The sequence below is a fragment of the Halichoerus grypus genome, chromosome 2 (genome assembly GCF_964656455.1).
Source record: "Halichoerus grypus chromosome 2, mHalGry1.hap1.1, whole genome shotgun sequence".
Lineage (NCBI taxonomy): Eukaryota > Metazoa > Chordata > Mammalia > Carnivora > Phocidae > Halichoerus > Halichoerus grypus.
Genome location: NC_135713.1, coordinates 65,224,774 through 65,247,518, shown reverse-complemented (window position 1 = coordinate 65,247,518; position 22,745 = coordinate 65,224,774). Strand labels below are relative to the sequence as shown.

At 38.1% G+C, this 22,745-nt stretch overlaps 1 protein-coding gene across 12 annotated transcripts in view; it reads left to right on the top strand.

The window, feature by feature from the left end:
* The window catches only part of APC (APC regulator of Wnt signaling pathway), a 130,875-nt gene extending 109,819 nt beyond the window's left edge, over positions 1-21,056 (top strand). For 8 of the 12 annotated variants that reach the window (XM_036087348.2, XM_036087349.2, XM_036087339.2 and 5 more), the window contains 7 exons: positions 71-166; positions 1,466-1,519; positions 5,231-5,370; positions 5,930-6,007; positions 6,289-6,405; positions 10,939-11,153; positions 13,466-21,056. In XM_036087348.2, coding sequence (XP_035943241.2) covers positions 71-166; positions 1,466-1,519; positions 5,231-5,370; positions 5,930-6,007; positions 6,289-6,405; positions 10,939-11,153; positions 13,466-20,042 — 7,277 coding nt within the window. In that variant the 3' untranslated portion in view covers positions 20,043-21,056. The remainder of the gene's footprint in view (positions 1-70; positions 167-1,465; positions 1,520-5,230; positions 5,371-5,929; positions 6,008-6,288; positions 6,406-10,938; positions 11,154-13,465) is intronic. The other 4 variants (XM_036087350.2, XM_036087346.2, XM_036087351.2 and 1 more) reach the window with 1 other exon arrangement.
* Positions 21,057-22,745: the final 1,689 nt, after the last annotated feature.

Here is a 22,745-nt window from a genome sequence, read left to right as displayed (position 1 = left end):
TAAATATAATAAACATTGTTGCTTTTGAAAAAAACAAAGCATTATGGTCTATGTCAATTTTATTTTTCAGTGCCAGCCCCTGTTGAACATCAGATCTGTCCTGCTGTGTGTGTTCTAATGAAACTTTCATTTGATGAAGAGCATAGACATGCAATGAATGAACTTGGTAAGACAGAAATGTTTCTTAATGCCATAGAAGGGTACTGAAGATTTTTCATCATCGTTGAATTGGGTATAAGGCCACTAATTTCTGTTACCACCTTCTTCCTCCTTATAGCAAATGATTATGCCCTGGTTTCCAGAGGAGGAAAGGTTCTTAATGATAGAAACTGCTACCCTGTATAAACTAACTTGTCTTTTCAAAATCTTAGCCAACAATTAGAAAAATTACTAAGTGGGCCACTCCTTGCCCCTGTTCCCACGGTAGACCCTACGTGATAGTTGATGGGGAGGGTAATTTAAATTATTTTGAAATGCGGAGCTACGTGATTGTTCTTGAACTCAATCACTTCTGATGGACACCAGAAGAAATTATTATTAAGATTCTCATTTCTCTTCATGGTTATCAGTACTTACTGGATTTTCATGATAAGTGGCATGGTATCTTTGAAACTGGTTAATGAAGAAAAGCATTATGCTCTAATTTAAGTTAGAAATATTCCACTAATTTTGGAAGGATTACTCTTTTATGTATGTGTTATCACACACTCTAAACCTTTTATAACCTGCATTTTTGTGCACCCCGTTTGTCATGTAACGGTTTTTCTTTGATTTCTAGGTTCATTTTGCACATGTGGTATTTATAAATTGCATCATGCTGAGCCATCTCATGTGAACTGGATCTGTCTAGTTGTGCCACAAGCAAGAACTGTACACTGAGTTCCCATCTTAGTGTAGCTGTGCCCTTGCTTTTTGTGCTGTTTATTTTACATTACATCCCAGCCCCACTTTGTATTCCTACCACCCTCATCATTGTCATTCATCATTTATCTTAAAAGTCACAAAATCATGAGACTCTTAAACACAGAAAACCTGCACGGCCAAAAATGAGTGTTGTCTCCTTCAGAGTCATCACTATGGGGGACTGTGTACTTTGTGATCTCAGGCCTGCCCTCCAGCCATGCTTTTCTTCCCACAGGCCCTTGCAGTTGGCCCGTCTGATTCTCTTTCCTTCCCCCATCCCCCAGCCTCCTGTGGAACTGAGTGTGGTCTTATGGGTTCTCCCCTCCTCAGCAGTCTCAGCATTTGTGAAAATTTTATGTTTGGTTATTTTTTTAATGCTAGTAATAATGGGAAGCAGATAAAAATCTTGAATAAATAAGAAAACTAATCCAATTTTAAACTACGGCAAAGGTTTTTCTGTAAATGTCCCTGTGTTCCAATGAACTGTAGACTAGGACTGACACATGAATCTGAATTTCAAAGTAAAACCTAGACTCAGTATTTGTTCCTCTTCCTTCTTCAGGTAGGAAGGCTACCCGGGGCATTTCATCACAGGAGCTAGGGCAGGGGCTTTCAGGTGAGGAGCAGGATGGGGCCTCTGGGGGTGTGACTGTTGGGGACAGAGCCACAGGGGATTACTTTCTTCTCATTCCTAGCCTCTAAAGTTGCACAAAGCAAAAGATAAATCAAGGTTTGTGGATTGTGGGGAGATGGAGTAAGGAAGCACAAGGTATCTGACAGTGAGGGATAAGGAGGAATGAAGTCCCAAATAGATGAAGGGAAATTCCTGAGCCCAGTCAGCTGGAACTGTCATTTGTACATACAAGAAGATTCTACAACTTATCAAAGTCACTTAGGTTTGCACCTGTTAGAGTTGCAGGTTTTAGACTATGCTGTCAGTGATGTATACATTGATTAAGTCCCAGCTCTGTCCCAGAAACTGTGCTAGTAAAAATGGTGAAGATATGGTTCTGACTTTAAAGGAACTCACGATTTATTTGTATTAGTATTTCCAAACTAGATCATAACAATCACAGAGATACTTGTCAAAACATATAGATTCTCTGGCCCTGTAGCAAGCAAGCTTAGTAAAGCAGAATCTCCAGAGGGGTACCTAGAAATCATTTAATTAGTGGCCTAGGTGATTCTTATGATCAGTAAATTTTGTGAAACACCAATATATAGACTATTTATGTTGGGCCCCTAATGTTTATTTTAGAATGAGGCATTTCATGCTAATGGTGACTATCTAACCCAAGTAAAAGGAAAATAATATACTTTTTAAAACTAAGTGTCATCTTTCTGTTATCTTTTTTATATACATAAGTCTAAGGGTTCTGTTGCATGGTTTCTGTTGAAACTGTTGGTCCTCTACTAGCTTTAAGGTTATGAGATCGCACATTGAATAATATCTGGTCCATCTGGACCACTTTTTTTAAACATAGACACTGAGCAAAATGTGAAAGAATATGCTTATCATCTTTGCATTACCTTGAAACAGCCTAACTTTTCTAAGGGCAATCTGTTTTTTATTCTATCAGTCATGAATTCACATCATATTTTTGTGAATCCATTTGTAGTTTTGACATACGAATTTTATTCGTTGCCTTAAAATTTACAGAAAGTTTTCATTTGCCTGAAATCATAAAAGACTCTCTTTTATCTGATATCCTAAATTTTATTGAATGTTCTTTTTTCTTCATGGTTTTGTTGATATTGACCATATCCTTCTTTAATCTTTGTTTTCAGAATCAAGTCCTAAGTGTTTCAGTTTTTCCATTCAAAAAAAACTCTTTCTTCATTTAGTGCCTTCTTGAGACCTTCTTTATTAGATTATTTCACCTTTCTTAAGAAAGTATCACAGATATTGCCACACCACGCAGGATTTTATATAGGCACAAAGCATAGTATGTTTGTTTTGGTATCAATAGCCTGCTTTATAACGATCAACATCTTGGTGATCTTACCAGTATACAGGGCCGTGGTCTTTAGATCATCAGTCACTCCCAAGTCAATTTCCTGAGTCAAAACCCTCAACTCTTTTACTGGCTCCTCCTCTTTTACTCAAGTATTAAATGGTGGGAATTCCTCAAAGCTCTGTCCTAGGTTTTCTTCGTCTCTCTCTAAACAATATCCTCCAATCCATAGCTTCAGCTACAGTGTTTTTCAGATTTACATGTTAATCCACATTCTCTCTCCTGAGTTTTAGACACACTATCAAATTCTTCATCTGACATCTTCACTTAGATGGTTTTTCAGACATTTTTAACTCAACTGCCCCAACTGAACTTGTTATCTCCTTCAACTCCAAAACTCTTGTCTCTTCCAGGGTTCTTTTTCTCAGAAAATGGCATGGCAGTCAACCCAGTTCCTCAGGCCAGAATCTCGGAAGACATCCCATAACTCTATCCTCCTTATCCCCTGCATTTAGTAACTGAGTACTGTAATTCTGCTTCTTAAATTTATCTCAAATCACTGCTCTTCTTTCTATCCCTAGTTCAGGCCACTATCTTCTCTCCTACTCTGCAGATCTTTGTCTTGGCTCCCCACTTCCAATTATCCATTCTGCATCCTGCAACCACAGGAATCTATTTAGAATGTACATTTAATTATTCCTTCCCCTGTCAGAAATCCTTGGTGTGACATACAAAGTCTTGCACGATACGGCCTCTACCCATTTTGTAGCCTCATCTTGAGACTTTCTCCTTATTGCTGTGTATTTCAGGCTCAAGGGCTCTTGCACATACTGTTTTTCATCTGCCTAAAATGCTTTTCTGTTATTCCTGCCCCACCTGTTTTAGATACTCATTCACCTTTAAGTCTTTCTTAACCTAAACATTATTTCCTCAGCCTTTTTCTTGATACTCTTAATCTAGGGTAAGTCCACCTGTTACCTTTCCCTGTGCTTCTACACAGTCTGTTACGCCTAAATTAGTTGTTCAGGGTCTGCTTTTGCTCTAATGTATAAGCTCCATAAAAATAGTGACTGTATTGTGTTCACTGGCTATGTATTTTTCCATTATCATGGGTGGATGGAAGAAAATCTTTCTAAATATGGTTTGGGTTTTCCTTAACCAAAGTAATCTTCACTTATCTGCATTCAAACTCATCTGTCATTGCTGCTAGTCATAAAGATTTGCACCAGTCTTCTACAGTTAATTCTCCTGGCTTGGAATTCTTGACCCAAGTTAGAACTTTGTTTTACAAACTTGTGGATTCCTCTACATACTGACCCTTCTAGATCATTTATGAAAATACTAAACGTACAGGTCTTCTTCCAAATTAATAACCTGACTGTCTAGACTTAGAATTTCCAAGAATCGCCTGTTTATGTTCATCCTCCTTTTTTCTGTCTAAACCACTTCTCTGTGACAAAACAATATCCCCAGTCCCATAATGATTAATATTGATGATAAATATTTTGAATAGCTTCCATAATACATTTTTATTTTTATTTACTCGCTCACCATTTTGCTTTACCTTTGTTTTTTCTTTTTGTTTTTTTGGGTTTTTTTTGTTCTGTTTTGTTACTGCCCTTTCCTTTCTATCTTTCCCTTTCCTTTTCCTTCGTTTTTCTCCTTGCCTTCCTAGTGTTGACCACTGTGGGCATTGTCAGGCATACCCAGTGGTGGGAATCAAGGGGAAAGAAAATATTAAATCCTAGCGTAGTTGGTATTTGACACTTGTGAGTATCAAAGTTAAGAAATTTTTTTAAATATATAAATAATAAATAATAAATGGTTTTATAGAACTTAGTAATAAGTTGAACAGATAATTCTTTTTCATTAAAAAAATAAGCTTTGCTTCATGCACAGTTTCATTTAAAAGTCTCAGGATTCCTAAGGATAATTATTTGGCAAATAAAAAACATTAAAGTAATTAGGCCACAGTGTATAACATTGAAGAATGTTTGTAAAGTTGTAATAATAAAAATAAGTTACCTTTTTCTGCCTCATGCAGGAACACCTAGTGTTAGAACATAGCCTTTTTCATCAATGACAAGATATAATATTATATGCAGTAAATAGAGTTTAATGCTCACTTCACTCAGTAAGGCAAGGGTCTGGAGGGTGGAGAGAACTGGCAGAAAATGGAGTCATTATCAGTTGTATTTTGAGCATTACACAGAAGTTCTTTATAACAGTTTTTGTAGCTTGTAATTCTAAAGATGTATTTAAACATATATTCTCCTTCTTTGAGATGTTTTCCTAATAATTAATTTTTAAACTTGATGCCACTTGTTTTATTTTAGATTACTGTCTTTTTCCTCTTGCCCTTTTTAAATTAGGGGGACTACAGGCCATTGCAGAATTATTGCAAGTGGACTGTGAAATGTATGGGCTAACTAATGACCACTACAGTATTACATTAAGACGATATGCTGGAATGGCTTTGACAAACTTGACTTTTGGAGATGTAGCCAACAAGGTATGTTTTATAAGATCCATTTCTTAAGATATCTCTGGTATGAGTTAGTTTCATACAAACTAGTTTTCACTAATTTTCTTTTTTCACTCTCCTCATTAAACACTGATTAAAAAAAAAAAAAAAACTGAACTTCACACACCACTGCATAGTTTTACTCAGTAGGTTGTCTTATGCCTAAACAAAGGCAAAAGATGGAACACAGTGGGTTTATGTAATTGCATTTGAATACTATTCCCAGGAACGAGAACAAGTGTTTAAAAATTCTGATGACAGATGTGTTATACATATATCGCTTCCATCCAAAGAAGAGACTTTACTTCAAAACCCTTTGCTTATCATTTCTTATCATTTACTCATTTTATTTTTCCAGTTTATTAGGAAAGGAACAGATAGCAAAAGGCTTCCTTTCTGTAACCTGGTTCTGGGGCTTTTATGGGTAAAATACTAGGATGATTAAAATGAGACAATTAAAACTAGATTTGAAGTTTATTAGTCAAAAATAAAGCACAGCTTCAGGTTGTCTTGTTATTGACCCTCTGTTCCATTTCTAATTTTACAGGCTACACTCTGCTCTATGAAAGGCTGCATGAGAGCGCTTGTGGCCCAACTAAAATCTGAAAGTGAGGACTTACAGCAGGTACCAGTTAGAATTTCAAATGTTTTTCTTAGATATTAGTGGGTTAATATCCTGATTTAGATTAATTTAAACTGTGGCTCAGTATTTAGTGTCTCATGTTTCAATTATGGTTACATTAACACCAGAATAAAGGAAAATAATTGTAGAAATTCCTTTTGGCACTGTATTAGCATTTAGGAGGAATTTCTTTATTAGTAGATGTCTACTCTTACCACTAGCATTAAAAACAAAACAACTATAAATTATTTTATATTCAAATTATTCTAAAATTTCATTTGCAGGTTATTGCAAGTGTTTTGAGGAATTTGTCTTGGCGAGCAGATGTAAATAGTAAAAAGACATTGCGTGAAGTTGGAAGTGTGAAAGCATTGATGGAATGTGCTCTGGAAGTTAAAAAGGTACCTTTGGAAACATTTAACATTCTAATTTGGATTTCATTTTTGGTTAGTTTTTTGTTACCCTTTCCCACCCTTGAGATTCCCTAATTTCTGTCCTGCTTATCTCACCAGTTCTTAGTCTTAGACGACTCCAAACTCATAAAGTATTAAGATGGAAAAGATTGTACAAAGCAGCCTAGGTTAAGTCAGGGTTTTTCAGGTTTGACACTATTGGCATCTTGGACCAGATAATTGTTTTAAGGGACTGACCTGTGTTTTGTAGGATATTTAGCATCTTCGGCCTTTGCCCGCTAGATACCAATACACTTCCCCTCAGTCATGACCGTCAAAAATGTCTCCAGTATTACCAAAGGTGCCCCGGAGGGGCAAAGGGAGAAAATCACCCCCAGTGGAGAATCACTGTGTACATGGGGTCACTGTTACCTCTTTGCTCTCCAGAGTCCTTAGTTTTGATAGTCACCATATCAAGAGGTGATCAGACCCAAGGGTAAGGAATTCCTCAAATAATAATTTGTTTACAAAAGGAAATATCACCAGGTGGCAAATCTACTTCAGAAACTAAGCTAATTTAAAAAGAAAAAATTAAACTTGAAATTTGGGAGGGACTAAGCAGAACTTCTTAGACTAATCTGGGCTTCCTTTACCCAACCAGTCCCCCTAGACCTACAGTCTACATTTTTTTCCTCAAAATTTCCGTTTTAGGGAAGGCAAAGAATTTTCAGTTTTTATTTGTTTATGTATTTTTGTGAAATTATTTTATACCTGGAAACCCCAAGAAAATCAACTGAAAAATCATTAGAAATAAGAAAAGTATTCAACTAAAAAAATGGTTATAATGATAATATTCAAATATACTTAGGATCTGCACAAAAATACCTTTAAAACACTCTTGAATCAGCAGAACACTTGTATTTCTTGCAGGAAAGAAGATATACAAAAGGCCCTTAAGCACTTGAAAAGATACTCAACATCATTAGTCATGAGGGAAATACAAATTAAAACTACAGTGGGGGGAAAAAAAAACTACAGTGAGATACCATTACATATATTATATTGGTTAAAATGTAAAAGATTAACCAAGTGTTGTCAAGGATGTTAAGCAGCTGGAATTCTCATGCACTGCTGGTGGGAATGTAAGATGGTATATCACTTTGAAGAACATTTGATGGTGTTTCAAAGTTAAATATATACCAACCACACAATCCAGCCATTCCAGTCCTAAGTATTTACCTAAGAAAAAACAAAACCTCTATTTGCACAAAGTCTTAAACGCAGATGTTCACAGCAATACTGTTTGATAACCAAAAACTAGAAGTAATTCTAATGTCTATCAACAGGTGAATGGGTAAACAAATTATGGGATGTCCGCAATGTAACACTATTTGGCTATTTAAAAAATGAACTATTGATACATGCAATAATCTATAATGACAGAAAACAGATCAGTAGTTGCCTGAGGCTGAGAGTAGATTACAAGAGGGTACTAGGAAATTTGGGGAGATGATACAAATGTTTGTTATCTTGAATGTAGTGATGGTTTCATGGGTATGCTCATACATCAAAAGTGATCATATTGCACATTTGAAATATGTGCAGTTTATTGTTCTCCAAGTATACCTCAATAAAATTATACCAAAAAATTAGTGTCCACACTTTAAGACTCCTAATTAAGTGTGTATATTTTCAGAAAGATTTAATGTGTTTGTATGTATTATGGGAATTTGTACTGTTGCTAAGAGTTCATGACTTTATCTTTCAAGGACCTCAAAGATCTTTATACAAATAGTTGCTACAAACTGAGAAAGCTAAAATAAAAGATTCCTCCTACTGAGAAATGCAGAAGACCGTAATAAATGGAAAGACATACCCTGTTCTTCTAAAGGAAGAGTAGTATTTTAAAGATCATCATCCATAAATTCATCTATAAATTTTTTTCCTTTTTTTCTTTATTTTTTTAAAAGATTTTATTTATTTATTTGACAGAGACACAGCGAGAGAGGGAACACAAGCAGGGGGAGTGGGAGAGGGAGAAGCAGGCTTCCCCCGGAGCAGGGAGCCCAATGCGGGGCTCCATCCAGGACCCTGGGATTGTGACTGAGCCGAAGGCAGACGCTTAAAGACTGAGCCACCCAGCACCCCTATAAATTTTTAATGTAAGCCCAATCTTGGAAAAACTGGCTCAGCAGAAATTTATAATGTCTCCAATTCTGGTTTGGGCCTGCTTCTGGTTAACAGTGTTAGAATTTACTTTTTTCCTCCTTTTCTGCATTCAATGCAATAGTCATTCTGAACATTCTCTTTTTAATTCATCTCTTCCTTTTCAGCTTTACTACTAATGACCAGGAGAGTCAGAACTACCTCCCATATCCCCATGCATTGCCTCATTTTAACTTCATTAAGTAGGCTCCTACTTTTCTACACAGAACCTTTCCTTCCCTGCACTCTGTGCCCCAAGCATTGCTGTTTACTCAAAGCTGTTAGTCCCTGGGTGCATGGGTGGCTCAGTTGGTTAAGTGTCTGCCTTTGGCTCAGGTCATGATCCCAGGGTCCTGGGATGGAGTCCTGCAGCAGGCTCCCTGCTCAGCGAGGAGTCTGCTTCTCCCTCAGCCTCCCCCCTGCTCGTGATCTCTCTCTCTCTTTCATTCTCTCGCTCTCAAATAAATAAAATCTTAGAAAAAAAATACATTAGTCCCTTACTCCTATCTTCTGTATCTTCTCTACTGAGTATAGAGATGGTTTTTTTGTTTCAACTATCTCTATAAGAAGCCCAGTGTTTTGAAAATTAAGAAAACAAACAAACAACTTTTCTTTTGCTTCTTGTAACTCCTGCAGTGTTTCTCTTTTTCCTGTAGCAACCAAAACACTGAACAAATCACCGGCTCCATTTCTTCACTGGCCATACCTTCTTCAGTTCCTTCTGATCTTGCTTCTTAACAAAATCTAGGTTTATACTTTAACTGGGGTTTCTTTTCTACCTACACCTATATTTGATACTTTTGAATCACATAACTTATTGAAATTCCTTCCTTTGTTTTTACCACCTATACTTACAACTTCTAATCATTTCTCCTCTAATTCTAACTATAAAGCTTCTTTGAAACAAAACCCTTTCCTCTACACGTAGTCTCGTAGAGAGCAACTTGCGTTTTCCTACCTTTACCTCTCACCTCTGACCTCTGGGCCATTTGTAGTTGAGCTCACTTATACCTCTAAACTGTTGCTGTTTTCTCTGTTCCCAGGATATTTTGAATGTCCCATTTTTACCTTGACAATCACAGTGTAATTAAAATTGAGCTCTTAACCTTCTCACATCTCGATTGGTGAAAGCACTTCTTCCCTGCCTCCTGACAAATAGTATTTGCTCCTAGATTCTCTTAATTTCCTGATGAAGAGAATAAGGTGGCTAGCTATTTATTGGGTCAGTCCCAAAGTGTTTGCCCTGACATTCAAGGCCGCCTTTTACCATCTCACCTGACCTAACACTGCTCCCCAGCATGGACTTGGATCTCCTCTGTGTCTTCTTTCTATTCTTCAGTCCTCCCTTGCTGATTCCCACTTCCATGCCAGGAGCACCTGTCTTCTCTCTGAAGGTACAGGTCTTATCTTCTACAGAGCTGCTCTCCATGAAATATTTATTTGATTAAATTCAGGTAGCAGTAATCTTTCCTTTGTTCATGTATGGTTTTGCTTTTTTTTTTCCCCCTAAGTAAACTGTTAGCAGGTATCAGCTTGCCACATTGGTATCCTCTAGAGTGCCTCTAATTGTGATAGGCACAGTAGATTTTTAATGAGTGTTTTGTTCCTTAGTTGATTTATAGTAACAAGAAAAGCTGACATCAGGATTATGGCGAGTTTTAACCAAATATCCTTAATTATATACTCAGTGTTTTGTTTTTGTAGCAATTACAATTTGACAGCTTGCTATGATGTTATATACTAAGGAAGTTCTAGTTTCTGGAATTACTTTGTTCCTTTGGGAGTTTTAAGAAATTGGAGTTTTTCAGTATGCTTACTTTTTAATAAGTTACATTGTTACTTTTGAATCAACCACATATAAGTATATATGTGTGCTTTTTCTACAAACAGAATATTGTACATACTGCTCTGCAATTTGCTCTTTTTATTTAATAATATGTTTTAGACATCTTTCCATATCAGCTTGTAGAGGGGTTTTTTTTCCTGGTTTTATTATCATGCAAATGTTCTTTTCAGAATATACATCAGTTCTGTTTCATATTCTAGTATGAGCTCTTATAAGATACGTGTGTCATCTAAACACTTAGAGTAAAGTTCAAAAAGGTCATTAGTTTAGTATTGTGTTCTGCTTGTTCTATGGGGATATCATTTACTTAAATTCCATTTGGTATTTTATCAGTTTTTCTAAATGGAGAGTGCCTAACTTTGCCCATGAGGGGTGAGTAGCAGGGGAGATAAGTAATAACAATAACAACTTATTCAATAGAAGTAAACATAGAATTTGTAAGAGGCATATTCCAACTCTAATTAGATGACACATGTTCTATTTCTTAATAGGAATCAACCCTCAAAAGCGTATTGAGTGCCTTATGGAACTTGTCAGCACATTGCACTGAGAATAAAGCTGATATATGTGCTGTAGATGGTGCGCTTGCGTTTCTGGTTGGCACTCTCACTTACCGAAGCCAGACAAATACTTTAGCCATTATTGAAAGTGGAGGTGGGATATTACGGAACGTGTCCAGCTTAATAGCTACAAATGAGGACCACAGGTAAATACAGCATTTTATATTACTTTTAAATGAATTAGTGTAGAATTCATACCCTCAAAAAGACCCAGTTGTAAGCAGTGTTTTGTGTAATTGTGCAAGTGCTAAGCCAAATTATATTACAGTGAAAAGATAACCATTAATTCCTAACTTGTTAGTATATTTATTCTAATAAAAGTTTATAGTATAAAGATGTGTAGAAGTAAACAAATGATAATTAAGAGGTATAACCCATATGAAGGGAAAAAAAATTAAAGTCATGAATACTACAGAGAACAAAATCCCATTGTATGTTAGTATGACATAAGGGAATATAAGTTTTATAAAAAACAAAACTATGGGTATGATCCAGAGAATCCAATAGATCTTTTTTTTTTTTTAAGATTTATTTATTTATTTGAGAGGAGAGCCAGGGGAGGGGCAAGGGAAGAGGGAGAGAATCTCAAGCAGACTCCCTGCCAAGTGAGGAGCCCAGCGTGGGGCTTAATCCCAGGACCCTGAGATCATGACGTGAGTCAAAATCAAGAGTCGGACATTTAACTGAACCAAGACACCCAGACACCCCCAATGGTTCACATTTTTCTAATGGTGTCTTAATATCAATAATGTTAACATTATTTAGCCAACAGCCATTCATCCAGGGCTATGAAACCTAAGAAGGCATCTCGGATACAAGGCACACATTTTCATAACTCGGGCTTGTGTTTTGTCAACAAAAATATGAATATCTTGGGGCACCTGGGTGGCTCATTTGGTTAAGCATCTGACTTGATTTCGGCTCAGTTCATCATCTTGGGGTCATGAGGTCAAGCGCCTTATTGGGCTCCATGATGGGTGTGGAGCCTGCTTGGGATTCTTTCTCTCCGCCCTCTCCCCCCTCTCAAAAAATATATACATATGGGTATTTTCACAGCATATTTATTTATTTTTTATCCAATATTGCTTCTCATTTTCAGAAAGACCATGAGGTACTTTTAGTAACGAACTTGTAAAGAATGTGAACATCTTCTCTTTAAGTATTTGATGCACAGACAAGCCTTATAGCCCTCTCTGCTATGCAGAGAAGACCTCTTAAATTCAGTAAGCCCTCAGGCGTCTGCCGGGCTGCTGAGAGAAGATTGTTGTGTTAAAGCTCCTTGTATACCCTTGCCAATCAGTTTTAAAGCCCTCTAAAGCTGCACATGGTATCATTAAACTTAAGTTTACCGTGCATTAAACAAGCTATAGCTCTTTCAAGTCCCGAAGTTCATTATGCTAACTCTCAACCTTGTTTTTATAGTTACCTTTATATTTTCAAAACATTTCATTAGAGGTAACAACTACACACACAGTTTGACAGAGCACACTTCTAAGGGGGATGGCATTATCACAAAATCAATCGGGAGCATAGAGGTTATTCTAAGTCAGTTTGCCAATCTAGGAGCTTACAGTGTGCTCCCTGACTACATAAAGATCGATCGATCGATTTTTCTACCTCTTCCAAGATGTCTTACAGTCAACATTGTGGAACCCATCCATAGATTAAGTTATCACAAAGTCCCTGTTCAGCATAAGATTTTATGATACATTCATTGGGGAACTCTGTCACCATGTAAATAAAGCAAATGTGTCTGCTCAGGAATTATTTTAAAGAGAGTGTGTGAGTTGGGGGGAGAGGTGGAGGGAGAGAGAGAGAGAGAGAGTATCCTCAAGCAGACTCCCTGCTGAGTGGGGAGCCTGACACAAGGCTCTATCCCAAGACCCTGAGATCATGACCTGAGCTGTAATCAAGAGTTGGATGCTCAACTGACTGAGCCACCCAGGCACCCCAGGAAAAATTTTAAAAGTTATTGGGTCAGGGGCACCTGGGTGGTTCAGTCCATTAAGCATCTGCTTTCGGCTCAGGTCATGAGCCCAGAGTCCTGGGATCGAGCCCCGTGTCGGACTCCCTGCTCAGCGGGGAGTCTGCTTCTGCCTCTCCCTCTGCTGCTCCCCCTGCTTGTGCTCTCTCTCTGCCAAATAAATAAATAAAATCTTTAAAAAAGAAAAAGAAGCTATTGGGTCAGAATAGGAAATGCAGAACAAATTAAAATTAACACTTTTACTTCTTTTAGTCTGACAGATGAGTATTTTTAAACAATAAACATTAAATGAAATAGGAACAAAGGGAGATGTGAAATGCTTGAAATTTGTAGTATAATTTGGGGCAGTTTTATTATGCCTATTAATAAGTTTTAGTAGTTATCTTTAGATTTAAATTTGTTTTCTAACCTTTTATTTGTTGTTATAATAAGGAAATTTTTACCTTAATTTTGGGATCTCTTATTTTATTTCAGGCAAATCCTAAGAGAGAACAACTGCCTGCAAACCTTATTACAACACTTGAAATCTCACAGTTTGACAATAGTCAGTAATGCCTGCGGAACCTTGTGGAATCTCTCAGCAAGAAATCCTAAAGACCAGGAAGCATTATGGGACATGGGGGCAGTCAGCATGCTCAAGAACCTCATTCATTCAAAGCACAAAATGATTGCTATGGGAAGCGCTGCAGCTTTAAGGAATCTCATGGCAAATAGACCTGCAAAGTATAAGGATGCCAATATTATGTCTCCTGGTTCAAGCTTGCCATCTCTTCATGTCAGAAAACAAAAAGCCCTAGAAGCAGAATTAGATGCTCAGCATTTATCAGAAACTTTTGACAATATTGACAATTTAAGTCCCAAGGCCTCTCATCGTAATAAGCAACGACACAAACAAAGTCTCTATAGTGACTATGTTTTTGACACCAATCGACATGATGATAATAGGTCAGACAATTTTAATACTGGAAATATGACTGTCCTTTCACCATATTTAAATACTACAGTGTTGCCCAGCTCTTCTTCATCAAGAGGAAGTGTAGACAGTTCTCGTTCTGAAAAAGATAGAAGTTTGGAGAGAGAACGAGGAATTAGCCTAGGCAGCTACCACCCAGCAACAGAAAATCCAGGCACTTCTTCAAAGCGAGGTTTGCAGATTTCCACCACTGCAGCCCAGATTGCCAAAGTCATGGAAGAAGTATCAGCCATTCACACCTCCCAGGAAGACAGAAGTTCTGGGTCTACCACTGAGTTACATTGTGGGACAGAGGAGAGGAATGCACTAAGAAGAAGCTCTACTGCCCACTCACATGCAAACACTTACAACTTCAGTAAGTCAGAAAATTCAACTAGGACATGTCCTATGCCTTATGCCAAATTGGAATATAAGAGATCTTCAAATGATAGTTTAAATAGTGTCAGTAGTAGTGATGGTTATGGTAAAAGAGGTCAGATGAAGCCTTCCATTGAATCCTATTCTGAAGATGATGAAAGTAAATTTTGCAGCTATGGTCAATATCCAGCTGACCTAGCCCATAAAATACATAGTGCAAATCATATGGATGACAATGACGGAGAACTAGATACACCAATAAATTATAGTCTTAAATATTCAGATGAGCAGTTGAACTCTGGAAGGCAAAGCCCTTCACAGAATGAAAGATGGGCAAGACCCAAACATATAATAGAAGATGAAATAAAACAAAGTGAGCAAAGACAATCAAGAAGTCAAACCACAACTTACCCCGTATATACCGAGAGCACTGATGATAAACACCTCAAGTTCCAACCACATTTTGGACAGCAGGAATGTGTTTCCCCATATAGGTCAAGAGGAGCCAATGGTTCAGAAACAAATCGAGTAGGTTCTAATCATGGAATTAATCAAAATGTAAACCAGTCTTTGTGTCAGGAAGATGACTATGAAGATGATAAGCCAACCAACTATAGTGAACGTTACTCCGAGGAAGAGCAACATGAGGAAGAAGAAAGACCAACAAATTATAGCATAAAATATAATGAAGAAAAACATCATGTCGATCAGCCTATTGATTATAGTTTAAAATATGCCACAGACATTCCTTCTTCACAGAAACCACCATTTTCATTCTCAAAGAATTCATCTGGACAGAGCACTAAAACTGAACACATCTCTTCAAGCAGTGAGAATACATCCACACCTTCATCTAATGCCAAGAGGCAGAATCAGCACCATTCAAGTTCAGCACAAAGCAGAAATGGTCAGACCCCAAAAGCCACCTCCTGCAAAGTTCCCTCAATCAACCAAGAAACAATACAGACATACTGTGTAGAGGATACCCCAATTTGTTTCTCACGTTGCAGTTCATTATCATCTTTGTCATCAGCTGAAGATGAAATAGGATGTGATCAGGCAACACAGGAAACAGATTCTGCTAATACTCTACAAATAGCAGAAATCAAAGAAAACAGTGGGACTAGAACAACAGAAGATTCTGTGAGTGAAGTTCCAACAGTGTCACAGCACATTAGAACCAAATCCAGCAGACTTCAGGCTTCTGGTTTATCTGCAGAATCAACCAGGCACAAAGCTGTTGAATTTTCTTCAGGGGCCAAATCTCCATCAAAAAGTGGTGCTCAGACACCTAAAAGTCCACCAGAGCACTATGTTCAGGAGACTCCACTCATGTTTAGCCGATGTACTTCAGTCAGTTCACTCGATAGCTTTGAGAGTCGTTCAATTGCCAGCTCTGTTCAAAGTGAACCCTGCAGTGGAATGGTAAGTGGCATCATAAGCCCCAGTGACCTTCCAGATAGCCCTGGACAAACCATGCCACCAAGCAGAAGTAAGACCCCTCCCCCTCCTCCTCAAACAGTTCAAACTAAGCGAGAGATACCTAAAAACAAAGCCCCTGCTGCGGAAAAGAGAGAGAGTGGACCTAAGCAAGCTGCTGTAAACGCTGCGGTACAGAGAGTCCAGGTTCTTCCAGATGCTGACACTCTATTACATTTTGCCACAGAAAGTACTCCAGATGGATTTTCTTGTTCATCTAGCCTGAGTGCTCTGAGCCTCGATGAGCCATTTATACAGAAAGATGTGGAATTAAGAATAATGCCTCCAGTTCAGGAAAATGACAATGGGAATGAAACTGAATCTGAGCAGCCTGAAGAAGCAAACGAAAACCAGGAAAAAGAGACAGAAAAACCTACTGATTCTGAAAAAGATCTGTTAGATGACTCAGATGATGATGATATTGAAATACTAGAAGAATGTATTATTTCTGCCATGCCAACAAAATCTTCACGCAAAGCAAAAAAACCAGCCCAGACTGCTTCCAAATTACCTCCACCTGTGGCAAGGAAACCAAGTCAACTCCCTGTGTACAAGCTTCTTCCATCACAAAACAGGTTACAAGCGCAAAAGCATGTTAGTTTTACACCAGGAGATGACATGCCGCGGGTATATTGTGTAGAAGGGACACCTATAAACTTTTCCACAGCTACATCTTTAAGTGATCTAACGATAGAATCTCCTCCAAATGAGTTAGCTGCTGGAGAAGGGGTTAGAACAGGGGCACAGTCAAGTGAATTCGAAAAACGAGATACCATTCCTACTGAAGGCAGATGTACAGATGAGGCTCAAAGAGGAAAAACCCCGTCTGTAACTATACCTGAGCTGGATGACAATAAAACAGAAGAAGGTGATATTCTTGCAGAATGCATTAATTCTGCTATGCCCAAAGGAAAAAGTCACAAGCCTTTTCGTGTGAAAAAGATAATGGACCAGGTCCAGCAAGCATCTATGTCTTCATCTGGAGCTAACAAAAATCAATTAGATGGTAAGAAAAAGAAACCTACTTCACCAGTAAAACCTATACCACAAAATACCGAATATAGGACGCGTGTAAGAAAAAACACAGACTCAAAAAATAATTTAAATGCTGAAAGAACTTTCTCAGACAACAAAGATTCAAAGAAACAGAACTTGAAAAATAATTCCAAGGACTTCAGTGATAAGCTACCAAATAATGAAGATCGAGTCAGAGCAAGTTTTACTTTTGATTCACCTCATCACTACACACCTATCGAAGGAACTCCATACTGTTTTTCACGAAATGATTCTTTGAGTTCTCTAGATTTTGATGATGATGATGTCGACCTTTCCAGGGAAAAGGCTGAATTAAGAAAGGGGAAAGAAAATAAGGAATCAGAAGCTAAAGTTACCAGCCACACAGAACTAACCTCTAACCAACAATCAGCTAATAAGACACAGGCTGTTACAAAACATCCAATAAATCGAGGTCAGTCTAAATCCATGCTGCAGAAGCAATCCACTTTTCCACAGTCATCCAAAGACATACCAGACAGAGGAGCAGCAACTGATGAGAAATTACAAAATTTTGCTATTGAAAATACTCCAGTGTGCTTTTCTCGAAACTCCTCTCTAAGTTCTCTTAGTGACATTGATCAAGAAAACAACAATAACAAAGAAAATGAACCTATCAAAGAGACAGAGCCCCCTGACTCACAGGGAGAACCAAGTAAACCTCAGGCATCAGGTTACGCTCCTAAATCATTTCATGTTGAAGATACCCCTGTTTGTTTCTCGAGAAACAGTTCTCTCAGTTCTCTTAGTATTGATTCTGAAGATGACCTGTTGCAGGAATGTATAAGTTCTGCAATGCCGAAAAAGAAAAAGCCTTCAAGACTCAAGGGTGATAATGAAAAGCATAGTCCCAGAAATATGAGTGGCATATTAGCAGAAGATTTGACACTCGATTTGAAAGATATACAGAGACCAGATTCAGAACATGGTTTATCCCCAGATTCGGAAAATTTTGATTGGAAAGCTATTCAGGAAGGTGCAAATTCCATAGTAAGTAGTTTACATCAAGCTGCTGCTGCTGCCTGTTTATCCAGACAAGCTTCATCTGACTCAGATTCCATCCTTTCACTGAAATCAGGAATCTCTCTGGGATCACCATTTCATCTTACACCTGATCAAGAGGAAAAACCCTTTACAAGTAATAAGGGCCCACGAATTCTAAAACCTGGGGAGAAGAGTACATTGGAAACTAAAAAGATAGAATCTGAAAATAAAGGAATCAAAGGAGGGAAAAAAGTTTATAAAAGTTTAATTACTGGAAAAGTTCGATCTAATTCAGAGGTTTCAAGCCAAATGAAACAGCCCCTTCAAGCAAACATGCCTTCAATCTCTCGAGGCAGGACAATGATTCATATTCCAGGAGTTCGAAATAGCTCTTCAAGTACAAGTCCAGTTTCTAAAAAAGGCCCACCCCTTAAGACTCCAGCCTCCAAAAGCCCTAGCGAAGGTCAGACAGCCACCACTTCTCCTAGAGGAGCCAAGCCGTCAGTGAAGTCAGAATTAAGCCCTGTAACCAGGCAGACATCCCAACCAGTTGGGGCAAATAAAGGGCCTTCTAGATCAGGATCTAGAGATTCCACTCCTTCAAGACCTGCCCAACAACCATTAAGTAGACCTATGCAGTCTCCAGGGCGAAACTCAATTTCTCCTGGTAGAAATGGAATAAGTCCTCCTAACAAATTATCTCAGTTGCCAAGGACTTCATCCCCTAGTACTGCTTCAACTAAGTCCTCGGGTTCTGGGAAGATGTCCTATACATCTCCAGGCAGACAGATGAGCCAACAAAACCTTACCAAACAAACGGGTTTATCCAAGAATGGCAGTAGTATCCCAAGAAGTGAGTCTGCCTCCAAAGGACTAAATCAGATGAATAATAGCAATGGATCCAATAAGAAGGTGGAACTTTCTAGAATGTCTTCAACTAAATCAAGTGGAAGTGAATCTGATAGGTCAGAGAGACCCGTATTAGTACGCCAGTCAACTTTCATCAAGGAGGCTCCGAGCCCAACCCTAAGGAGAAAATTGGAGGAATCTGCTTCATTTGAATCTCTTTCTCCATCTTCTAGACCAGATTCTCCCACTAGGTCCCAGGCACAGACTCCAGTTTTAAGTCCTTCCCTTCCTGATATGTCTCTGTCCACACATTCGTCTGTTCAGTCTGGTGGATGGCGAAAACTCCCACCTAATCTCAGTCCCACCATAGAGTATAATGATGGAAGACCAGCAAAGCGCCATGATATAGCACGCTCCCATTCTGAAAGTCCTTCTAGACTTCCAATTAATAGGTCAGGAACCTGGAAACGTGAGCACAGCAAACATTCATCATCCCTTCCTCGAGTAAGCACTTGGAGAAGAACTGGAAGTTCATCTTCAATTCTTTCTGCTTCATCAGAATCCAGTGAAAAAGCAAAAAGTGAGGATGAAAAACATGTGAACTCTATTTCAGGAACCAAACAAACTAAAGAAAACCAAGTATCCACAAAAGGAACATGGAGAAAAATAAAAGAAAGTGAGATTTCTCCCACAAATAGTACCTCTCAGACCACTTCCTCAGGTGCTGCAAATGGTGCTGAATCAAAGACTCTAATTTATCAAATGGCACCTGCTGTTTCTAAAACAGAGGATGTTTGGGTGAGAATTGAGGACTGTCCCATTAACAACCCTAGATCCGGAAGGTCTCCAACAGGAAATACTCCCCCAGTGATTGACACTGTTTCAGAAAAGGGAAATCCAAACGCTAAAGATGCAAAAGATAATCAGGGAAAACAAAATGTGGGTAATGGCAGTGCTCCCGGACGCACCGTGGGTTTGGAAAACCGCCTGAACTCCTTTATTCAGGTAGATGCTCCAGACCAAAAAGGAACTGAGGCAAAACCAGGACAAAGTAATCCTGTCCCTGCATCAGAGACTAATGAAAGTTCTGTAGCTGAGCGTACACCATTCAGTTCTAGCAGCTCAAGCAAGCACAGTTCACCTAGTGGGACTGTTGCTGCCAGAGTGACTCCTTTTAATTACAATCCGAGCCCTAGGAAAAGCAGCGCAGATAGCACTTCAGCCCGGCCATCTCAGATCCCAACGCCAGTGAATAACAACACGAAGAAACGAGATTCAAAAACTGACAGCACAGAATCCAGTGGAACTCAAAGTCCTAAGCGCCATTCTGGGTCTTACCTTGTGACATCTGTGTAAAAGAGCTGGAATGATGAAACTCAGAAAATTATGTGTTAATTGCAACTGCTATGTAGAAATTTTGTTTCAAATGAAACTTTAAAAGACTGAAAAATTGTGTAAATAGGTTTGATTGTTAGAGAGTTTTTGTTCTGGAAGCCATATTTGATAGTATACTTTGTCTTCACTGGTCATATTTTGGGAGGCACTCTTGATAGTTAGGAAGAAAATGGTAAAGCCAAGTATATTTGTACAGTATGTTTTACATGTATTTAAGTAGCATCCCATCCCATCATCCTTTAATTATTGCTTGTCTTAAAATAACACTACAGATAGAGGATATGATATATTGCTGTTCTCAATCATTTCTAGATTATAAACTGACTAAACTTACATCAGGGAGAAATTGGTATTTATGCAAAAAACCATTCTGCTTTAGTCCTTGTGAGTCCATCTAACATCATAATTAATCATGTGGCTGTGAAATTCACAGTAATATGGTTCCCGATGAACAAGTTAACCCAGCCTGCTTTGCTTTACTGCATGAATGAAACTGATGGTTCAATTTCAGAAGTAATGATTAACAGTTCTGTGGTCACATTATGTGCATATAGATAGCTATGGTGTAACAATTTACACTATTTTGTGCTCAAAACAAAACAAAAACAAAAAATCTGTGTAACTGTAAAACATTGAATGAAACTATTTTACCTGAACTAGATTTTATCTGAAAGTAGGTAGAATTTTGCTATGCTGTAACTTGTTGTATATTCTGGTATTTGAGGTGAGATGGCTGCTCTTTTATTAATGAGACATAAATCGTGTCTCAACAGAAACTAAATGAACATTTCAGAATAAATTATTGCTGTATGTAAACTATTACTGAAATTGGTATTTGTTTAGAGGGTCTTATTTCTTGTTTGTATTAATAATTTTCAAAAAGGCCTCTTTTAAAAGCTTATATAAATTTTTTCTTCAAAGTCTATGCATTAAGAGTAAAATTCCTCTTACTGTAATAAAAACAACTGAAGCTAACTGTTGGCATTTAACCATTCCATGCATTGGCACTTAACCATTCCTGAAACTTACTTTTCTTAAATGAGATTAGGTTAGCACTCCCAGTGTTTAATATTTTTTCTTATTCCACTGGAGTTGATTCAAAACAAATTCATGTAGTAGCAGTGTGAACTACCTAGCACAGGACTGGACGTTGAACATAATAGGCCTACATAGAATATTTCCTTTATCTTAATAGAATTCTCTACTTGAAAAATTAATTGATTATTCTTAGGTGTAAGTAGTCTCTTCCAAGCCTGTCTTGGAATGTAACTGTCTTGTCCCTTCATCTACCCTCTGTTGCTACTGCGTCCAGAATGAACACCTTTTATCACCCTGTATGTTAGGGCAAAATTCCAGCAGCCAGTTGTAATCAGCATTTTGCCATGCTCAGAAAATGCAAATCACGTGGAACTTCAAAGCTAGATTTAATACCATTAAGATATTCAAGACTATTTAAAAACCCCTGCCCGTTAAGGAAAACTTTGTTTTCGGTGGGTAGAGTTGTGGGGTACATGTTCAGGTGCCCCCTTCCTCTCAGAGCAGGGAGATCCTCCTTGAAGGAAAGGGAGATAAACCGATACATGTATTAACAGGTAATTTAATGTGTCTTCCCAGAATTTGTCCTAAATGATGAGAGGGTGAGAATGATAAATGCTCACATATTTGTTGAATAAATGAAGCCTACTTTTAATGATAAAAGTCATGCGCTCTGCATTTGGGGAAGGGAAAAGATATTTAGGTATGATGGGATGCTGGGAAAAGGGGTTGAGAAGGAGTAAGCACATCTATTTTGATGCCCTTGAAATCACATGTGGTTATCTACCCCTTACCTGTGTTTATCAATGCCAGTAAATACTCCAAAGCCCATACTCTTTCCACTGTACCACTTTGCAAACACCAATTTACTGATCTTTGGAATATATCGACATTTAAATTTTTGTCATTTATCTGAATGAAATGGCTTGTGAATAATAATAGTTTAAAAGGCTGCTTCCTCTAACAGGGATACGAGTGCATATAGGTCATATTTCCTCTTTTGGTCCTGATTTTCTATTTTTCTGAATTACTGCATGCCAGTTTTTATGTGCACTTCCAAGTACTTTTATGGAAAGAGATGGGATGTTAGTCAATTAGAATAAAATTGCCTTTTTCCAAGGAAGGAAAAAAAAACCACTATCAATACTGGAAATTAAAAAGGGTGCCTTCCACACACCGGAAAACTCAGGAATTACTGTAGGCGACACGTCCTGTGAGGTCCAGTCAGTCTACATTGCCCATTGAGGAAAAAGTTGTAGGATGAGACTCTTCTGTTACAATAGCTCTGAATTAGGAAAGGGGCAAATTTCAGTTCTACTTTTAGAAGTTCACAGGGTGCTGCCATAACTGATAGGCCAGATATTCCCAGTTTATGCTTGTTGAAAATGGTATATGGAGCCCAGCGTTGGGAATTAACAGTTGTGATACCCGTTAAGAGAAGCAGTGCTCTATCTAGCTTTGAACTGCAGCAAACAGTGCTCGCTTCCGCAGCACAGGTACTAAATTGGATTGCGGCAAACAACTCCTAAGGCAGTGGTTTTCAAACTAGACTGCATTTGAGTCACTGGAAGTGCTTATTAAGACATAGCTGGGCCACACCCCAAAGCTGATTCTGAGTAGGGCCCAAGA